We start from the raw sequence: 9086 nt of genomic DNA on the forward strand, positions 1-9086 counted from the left end.
CATATGCTAATAGTAATAAATTATATCGATGGCATGTTATTACGAGATAGTTAGAAAATTATAAATGATATAAGAAAAACTTGTCATTGACTCAGAAGAAAATAGATGAATATTATGGGAAATGATCAATTGAAAATTCAATTCAATTTAATTGAGGCAATGTTTATTTCATATATTTATTACACTCCAAGAAATTTGTTTTAATGTAACAATTCAGTAAGTAAAAAAACACATTTCTTTGGGAAAAATAATTCTAAGCCTAGGCTTTTTCCACATATAAATACAATACACAAAATAAATATACTGCACAGAAATCACCCACCCATATACTGCTGCATCATGTTTGGTAAACAGAACATTTATAAGATTGGGCTCAGGACCGGCTGCAGTGTGTGCAGCTCTGAGTAACGGAGACCTATGTGGTAAAGTGCTGGGTCATCAATGTCTTAGGCTCTCTTAGCCATGTGGTCTGCCTCTATTACTTAGCTCTGCTAGCACAATGTGAGGGCTGCCACAGGCACCATATAAACAAATGGGTTTGGATTAGTGTTCTCAAAGTGCTTTATGTATAGACACTGGAATTTGGTTTCATACAACCTTCATGTGTCAGAAAATATTTAATTTTTGCAATAATTGAGTAATATAAAACTAATCTCACCTAACAGGCTACAAAAATGGGCTGTGAATCTGGCAGATGGACTGTGATTCACCAACCTCTGGCCTTGCCTACTCAGGATCTGCTCCTGAGCCACTATGGGTAGATACACAACCAAATCAAATCAAGGCACTAACAGCAATAAGGTGGGAGCTAAGTAGTGGCTTGCCAACCTTTTTACTGTATGATTCAGGAAATATGAATTAATGAGAATAATATCTAATGTCGAGTTTTTATGTTTTACAGACACTGTTCTAAGTGCTTTAAAATATTAACCTATTTTGACCTCGACAATTCTAGGATGCTGCTATCATTGCTCTCACAGTAAGGGAAGCTGAGGCACAGTGAAGCTGCATGGCATGCCCATGCTGGGTCTGGGGCAAGGTAGCAGGAGCCTAGAATCTCACTTTTAGCCACTGGCCATGGTGCCTCCGCTACCCAGAAAAGGAAGGAAAAACCATGAGGTATTTTTCATACAAAATACAAACACAGATACCACTGCTACACAACATCTACAGTAAGATAAGTAAATACTGCTGCTTTAGAGGCTGTTCAGACTGCTACAAATGCATCTCCAACCCAAAGTTCAGCTGATTAGGATATAGCTGAAAAAATTACAAAAGGATTTAAGTTTCTTCTGAAGAGTTCATTTAGTAACAATGTCTGAACCCATTTGTAAGTGCCAGGAAGTAGATGAAAAGATACACTATGTTTTTAAAGTATACACCAACATATGTTATAGTAACAACACTATCAATGGAAATCACTGTTGATGTGCAAGTGTCCTCACACATTACAGCTATTGAGTTTAGGCACAATGACAGATGAGTCCCATGTGCAAATCACACACTTACAAATATTTTGTAGATACCCATGTACATACCTACATCCTACATATCAAAAACACTTCTTTGTTTAATGGTGTTTCCTGATTATTTTTGCTCTTTAAATAGCTTGATATACGTGATATTTGATGGTTTCTGTTTTTGTTGTTTGTTTCTTTAGGAAGTAAAATCAATCTTGGGATTGGCAACATGACTTACAGTGTGACTGCTGCCTTCAGTATAAATTCTTATAATTTTTGTTAAAAATATTTCAAATATTGATAATGCCTCCATAGGTATGATTAAAATATTAATATAGCCAACTTTCAGTGATGGATGTGTTCTTGATAAACTTCCAAATCTGTTGCAATCTGTGTACTAAGTCCCCTCAATCTTTTTAAGATGAGTGCCTCTGTGTGAAGAGACTTGTGAGTGCTGGGATACCCACGGGAGGTCCTCACTGCGTCCTCTGGATGGTAGTGCTAGATGATACTACAGAAACTTCTGGACATTCATTTGCTGCATTTCTGCCCCATTTTATCTTTCATGTTTTACAGTTTCTGCCACCTGATATTTATAAAAGTTGGCCATATTGTAAAGTTCTTCCTAATAACATCATATAATTTCCTTCTGTATATGTGCTGATAATCCTTAAGAAAAAAATAGCTGACAATTTTTTTCTCGATACTTAGAAGGTTCTCCTTCTGTGTGTACTACATCAGAAGGATGAATTATGGCAGGGATTCTGAACGCATGCTATTTGCTAGTTTTCCCCTTCTTGGCATGTGCCTTCTGATGTGTGGTGAGTTGTGACCTCTGGATGAAGTTTTCCCCACACTCCTGGCACTCATAGGGTTTCTCCCCTGTATGCTTTCTCTGATGTATGACAAAATGTGACTTCTGAGAGAAGGATTTCCCACATATCTCACAGTCATAGGGCTTCTCCCCTGTGTGAGTCCTTTCATGTAATCTGAGGACTGAGTTCACAGAGAAAGATTTGCCACACTCGGTACATTCATAGGGCTTCTCCCCTGTGTGTTTTCTCTCATGTTTGGTGAGGTCTGATTTATAGTAAAAGTTTTTTCCACACTTACTACATTCAAAAGGTTTCTCCCCAGTGTGAGTTCGCTGGTGCACAGTGAGGGCTGACTTCTGGTAGAAGCAGTTTCCACATTCCTTACATTTATAGGGTTTCTCTCCTGTGTGAGTTCTCTGGTGTGTTTTGAGGTGTGAGTTCCTAGAGAAGAGTTTCCCACATTCCTTACATTTATAGGGTTTCTCCCCTGTGTGTGTTCTCTGATGGACTGTGAGGTGTGACTTTTGAGAAAAGAATTTCCCACATTCCTTACACTCAAAAGGTTTCTCTCCTGTGTGTGTCTTCTGATGCACCAGGAGGTATGCCTTCACATAGAAGAACTTCCCACACTCCTTACACTCAAAAGGTTTCTCCCCCGTGTGTGTTTTCTGATGTTCTGTGAGGTGTGGCTTCTGGTAGAATGATTTCTCACACTGGCTACATTCATAGGGTTTCTCCCCTGCGTGGATTCTCAGATGTCTAGTGAGGGATGACAGGTGGTAGAAAATTTTGTTACATTCTTTGCATGGGTAGGTTTTATCTCTGGTATGAACTTTCTGATGGATTGTGAGGTCTTCATTTTTATAGAAAGATTGCCCACATTTGTCACACTTATAGGACTTCTTGGTATGTGTTTCCTGGTGCACAATGAGGGAAGACTTCTGGCAGAAGGACTTTCCACACTCACTACAGTCGTAGCTTTCATGTTGGGTAGTTTTCCGACGTCTGCTGAGTTCTCCTTTCCTAGAGAGAAAGTTCCAAATTCATCAATAGGACTTACAAAGCTTTTTGGTGCTGTACCTTCTCTGAATAACTTTGATGATGACTTTGATAATCCTGTTTGTCAGGTTCATCAGAGCTACACTGTGACTTAATACTGTACTGAATGAGGCTTCTCCTGAAGTCTTAGGGTTTCTTAGTGGCCAGACTGTACTTTTAGTAATGAAGCCTTCCTTACTGCATAGTTCAGAAGAAGGAAAAGATAACTACAAAGTTTGACTCTCTTGATCCTAAATCATGTCCCTCAGGAAGGCATATTTGTTTGGGTCACATTCTTTGGGATTCACTCCAGTGCTAGTTTAACCACATTTCATATTAATTAACAATTTCTCTCCTACTTCCAGCATTTCAAACAAGACTATTCTTCCTCACAGAGCTTCTATCCTACACATTAATTCTTGAACTTGCCTTGCATTTCCAGCCTGGTGTTTGGCTCTGGGGTCAGGAACATTCCGTCTTCTGTCTACAAAGGAATCAAGATTTTAACACCATTATGGTCAAAGGCTGATCTTAGTCTCCAGACAAGTCTGTCAAGATGAAAGCACTCTCGAGTGAAATTTTCCTCTATACCATTAGTGACTGTTTTCATTGTTATTCTAGAGGGTTTCGAGGGGGGAATCATCTAGATCTGTGGGCATGTGTTGATTATATTAATTGATGTGGGAAGAAGCAATGTAAAAGAGAGAGACACTGCCCCCTGGGTTCAGGTCTTGAATTGTGTAAGAACAGAGAAATCCAGAAGAGTGAGCCATAGACATGCACACTGCATTCGCTCTCTCCCAACACCGATATTTCCTGGATATAGTTGCCCACTATTATTTCTTATTCAACTTACTGTTCACTGTCTTTAATAAGATAATAGCATTCTTTGATTCCATGTTCCTAATCAGCAACATATTTTTTTTCTGATCCATGTTCTTTACTTTTTGTCTCGACTTTCACCTCCAGGTTTTTAGAGTTACACTGTCAGAAACGTCAGAGGTGTCTGGATTTATAATCAGGCTCCTCCAGTGCCTGCTGAGTGAGTTTCAGTCTTCATTAGATTTTTCTTAAGATTTACTTATTTTGTATGCATTGGTGTTTTGCCTGCATGTGTGTCTGTACGAGGGTGTCAGATCTTCTGGAACTGGAGCCCACAGGCAGTTGTGAGTTGCCATGTGGGGGCTGAGAATTGAACTCGGGTCCTTTGGAAGAGCAGCCAGTGCTCTTAACCACTGAGCCATCTCTCCAGCCCCTAGACTTCTGTTTTTGACCTAAGAATGCCCTAGTTTCACTTCTGCTTCAGTCGTAAAATGACAGGGCAGAAGCACTTGCAGGGGGACAGGGTTTATTCCATTTACAGTTCAGGCTTGGAGTCCATCACCGCAGGGAAGTCAAGGCAGAAACCTGAAGCAGCTAGTGATACCCATAGTCAAGAGCAGAGAGTAATTGAATGGAGGAACTAATGGACTCACATACAAGTCTTCACACCTACAAACATAGATTACTGTTTAATAGTATTCCTAGCAGATGCCTGAAACCACAGGCTTTTCTATGGCTTTCCTCTAATTTCCTACGATATACTTTCTTCCTCATTAGTAAAAACAAGTACTTTAAGGTTTCATTTTGGCATAGCTGAATTTCCAGGATTGCTGCTCTTGTGCTTTGCAACTGTTAATAAGTAAAATAAGAATCATATGAGCATAAGCAGTATGGTCTTTCCATAATTGATCTGAAACCTAGATGGCTACCAAGTGACTAATGCAAGCAACACACAGTGTGGCTACAGTGGAGAAAAAGATTTTTCATGTTAGCGATGAACAGCAAGGCTACCCAAGAATTCACCATGCTGCTCAGAATGGCATGTGGTTTAAGTTTTATGAACTATTGATTTCTGGAATTTTCCATGTAATATCTCCAGATTGCAGTTGACCACAAATGAAATTGCAAGTGGACTAGCATTATTCTAGCTAGCAGACCACAACCTTGTATTATACTTCATCTGTCCAGAGCAACCTGGATATCAACAATAAAGTGAATTTCTCAGAATATCAATCTCCTCATGTGTTGAGGAATATCCCTGTTGCTTGGGCATTTGCTTTCCATATATTGTCTTAATTTTCACCTGAACAAGAGGACCTAGGATTTCCATGGAGAGAAGAAAAATTGATGTGACTTAAGATTCAAACATATGTAGACAGTATCTTTAACCATTTCTAGAACTACAGCAAACTTTAGAGAGACTACCTTAAAGGGCATTCTTGACAAGTATTTCGAAGGGTCACATGCAACATGATTTTTTCAAACGCACCAGCACGGTTCCGATTTGGAAGTTCTTTTTCTAATATCCATGGCTCTTTTCCTTGCTTCAACTTGGAGATCACACTGCGCTTAACCACTCGATAACCTATTAAAGATAAAGGATATGGCATGGATTCCTTAGAAGTGAGATACAGTTTCAGGAAAACACCTGTGCTTCACAGATTCATTCTTTAAATGAAGAGGTAGGATACATATATTTTTTTAGGAATTCCCAAACAGATTAACTTTGAATCATGAAACAAAGTATCACCTTACTTTACAGAGACCTTACATGTTCCAGCAGACTGGAGAAGAAATGGAAAAGCCTGGAGTTTCAGATGAGGAAAACTGTCTTACCCACAGCGACCAGGTGTCTGTAATTCTCCAGCATCACATTCTTGTAAAGGGCCTTCTGTTCAGGGGTCAGCAACTTCCATTCTGCCTTGGTGAACTCCACGGTGACATCCCTTAATGTCACGGGTCCCTGAAACAACAATTCCAGTTCAGCCTGAAGTGACCCCAGGAGGAAGGCACAAAGGTGGGGAGGTAGAGCAACAGCAGCACGCTTGCTTAGCACCCCTAAGGTCCTGAGTTCAACCCCAGGACAAAGAGAACAGAAGAAAAGGCTAGGACATTAAACCGCCTCGGAGTGGCCTGTTACAGTCGCTCTGGATAGCTACGATAAAGCAATTACACAATTTTGTCAAGGAATTTCTCTTTTGACAAGAGGCAAAGATACAGATCCTTAATGTCCCTATGTGCAGCAGATGCTATGGCAGAAGTATGTTCAAGACACAAGGTGTTCAGATGATGACAATGATTAGCATTGTGTAATAGCTGTTAGATTTTATAAGGTGGTCTAGAAATAAAGAGTTCATAATTGGCAATGATATAGAAGTATGAGGAACAACAACTTTAGGGAAATGTAAATGACATAGAATGAGAATGGTGTGGAACTGGGTTAATTAACTTATGAAGCCAGGTAAGAGAACACAAAGAATGTTTGGTGCTTTTCCTCTGTCCCAACAAAACATATTTTGCACATACATGTAACAGACCTCATGTCATATATGTATTTACATCTATTGCATGAACTTTTCTAGGGGAGACACTAACAAATATCTCCTCACCACAGATAGGACGCCAATGACAGACCAAAGTACAACTTTAACAAAGTTCAACTTGGTAAATCAAAGAGTTTACAGCTCTTTTCAAATTTAAGTTCAAAAAGAGAAAAAAATGTGAGTAGATATTCCTCAATTTCACACCATGTGAACTGCCTTAGACATTTTGGTGGTGCTCACCCACTTTGCAGAAGCAAATGCAGACAACAGGAGCCACTGATGAGACAGGAGTGTGCCATGGAGTTACAGGAGTAGACTAGTGATTTATAGAGAAAACTAAAACAGACCGAGCACACGGCACACAACAGTGATAAGGGCAATACACACAGTATCGCAGACACAGTGAAACCAAGAAGTATGATACAGCTTTTGTGTTCCCGTATTTGTGTGCAGAGGTACATGTGCACATGCACGTGTGGAGGCCAGAGGCTGAAACTGCGTCTCTTGCTCTGTTATCCTCCTTGTGGTAGTTTGATAGGCGCTGGCATTTGAATATGTGGTCCCCAGTTGGTGGTGCGGCTTCGGGAGGACTAGGAGGTGTGGCCTTGCAGGAGGAGGTGTGTCACTGGGGTTAGGCTTCAAGGGTCATGTGCACATGTGTCCATCTTGTTTCTGTTTTACTTGGGATTTTTGTTTTTATGAGACAGGGTTTCTTACTTGGGCCTGAGGTTCACTAAACATGGCTCCCAGTTGGTGTTGCTGCTTGGGGAGGTTTCAGTGGTATGGTACTCCTGAAGGATGCACAGCTTCACCTACTTCCATTTCACACTCTGTTTCACGCTTGTGTTTGATGATGGGAACTCTCAGCATCCTGCTCCAGCCACCATGCATGCTGCTTGCTTGCATGCCTCTCCACCATCATGGACTCTTATTCCTCTGTAGCTATACGCCCAAATAAACTCTCTCTTCCATAGGTTGCTTTTGGTTATGGTGCTTTATCACAGGAACAGAAAAGTTACTAATATACCCAGCTTTTGATGTGGGTGCTGGGGATAAATTTAACTTCTCATACATGCCTAGCAAATGCTTTACCAACTAAACTATCTCCCTAGCTTCTAGGAATTTATTTTATTCATGATCAAATCACAATAAAAGTTGATTTTATTATGATGAGGTATGAGAATGTTGCTCAAGTGTTGGTTCAAAATTCTATTCGTCGGTTAGCAAAGTTATACATTCCTAAAAACCCCTCAGAAGGTGGTCCTGGGGTGTATAAAAAAGCCAACTGAGCAAGCCAGGAAGAACAAGCCAGGAAGCTGTATTCTCCCAGGGCCTCCTCTTCAGGTCCCTGTGCTGACTTCCCTCAATGCTGGACTGTGGCATGGGAGTGTAAGCCAAACAAACCCTTTCCTCTTCAAGTTCGTTTTGGCCAGTGTCTTTACCACAGTGACAGAAAATAAGCTATGCCATTAGTTTACAATGTTTATCCATGTGTTGTGTATGTGAGTATGAGTGCGGGTGTAGGCCTTGAAGCCAGAAAAGAGACTAAGTGAGGGAGAGAAAGTGTTTAGAAGTGGAGAGACTGGGACACACACCCTGAGAGCAGAAAGGAAGCTGTGGGGATGGGTGGAGTGGTGCATGCTGGGAAGTCATAGGGGACAGGGTGGGGTGGGGTGGGGGACGAGTCGTGGGATCAACCGAACAATTTTTGCTTGAAAATGACAAACGAAACCTAATACTGCATATACTTTTCAAACATTTAAAAACAAGGAACAGAATTCACTAGAGAAAATCCACATCAGGTTTGAGCGGCCAAATACAGAATCTGTAAAGCTGACCGGGTCCGAACACAGCAAGGCTGGCTCAGCACTCTAGTGTCCATGTAATGCATTACCTGTCACTGCAGACTCAGAAAGAGAAGTGACACCATCATCTCAACAGATCCCTGCATGCGGCAGGCAGAGGCAGGCGGATCTCCGTGAATTCGAGGCCAGCCTGGTCTACAGAGCGAGATCCAGGACAAGAACCAAAACTACACAGGGAAACCCTGTCTCAAAAAAAAAAAAAAAAAAAAAGAAGAGAAGAGGAAGAGGAGGAGGAGGAGAAGAAATAAATAACCTCAACTCATAATTTAAAACTTTATACAAAAATCAACTCAAGATAGAGCTAAACAAAAAAAAAAGGTAAATCTAGGGCCTGGAGAGATGGCTCAGCAGTTAAGGGCACTGGCTCCTCTTCCAGAGGTTCTGGGTTCAATTCCCAGCACCCACATGGCAGCTCACAACAATCCAAAACTTTAGTCCCATGGGATCCGATGCCATCTTCTGGTGTGCAGACATAGATGACGGCTAAGACAATTTTGAAAAGGAAAAGATTCATGCTATCTGGTTTCAAGTTTTCAGTTTGTC

General features: G+C 40.9%; 1 protein-coding gene across 1 annotated transcript; it reads right to left on the reverse strand.

The window, feature by feature from the left end:
- Positions 1 to 141: 141 nt before the first annotated feature.
- On the reverse strand, positions 142 to 7569 carry Znf25 (zinc finger protein 25). The gene is made up of 5 exons (XM_059257104.1): positions 7495 to 7569; positions 5972 to 6098; positions 5625 to 5720; positions 3743 to 3797; positions 142 to 3298 (listed from the first exon to the last, which is right to left on the reverse strand). The coding sequence occupies exons 1-5, from the start codon at positions 7567 to 7569 to the stop codon at positions 2236 to 2238; spliced, it is 1416 nt and encodes a 471-aa protein (XP_059113087.1). The 3' UTR covers positions 142 to 2235.
- Between the last annotated feature and the right edge of the window lie 1517 nt (positions 7570 to 9086).

This window comes from Peromyscus eremicus, chromosome 3 (assembly GCF_949786415.1).
Source record: "Peromyscus eremicus chromosome 3, PerEre_H2_v1, whole genome shotgun sequence".
NCBI classification, from domain to species: domain Eukaryota; kingdom Metazoa; phylum Chordata; class Mammalia; order Rodentia; family Cricetidae; genus Peromyscus; species Peromyscus eremicus.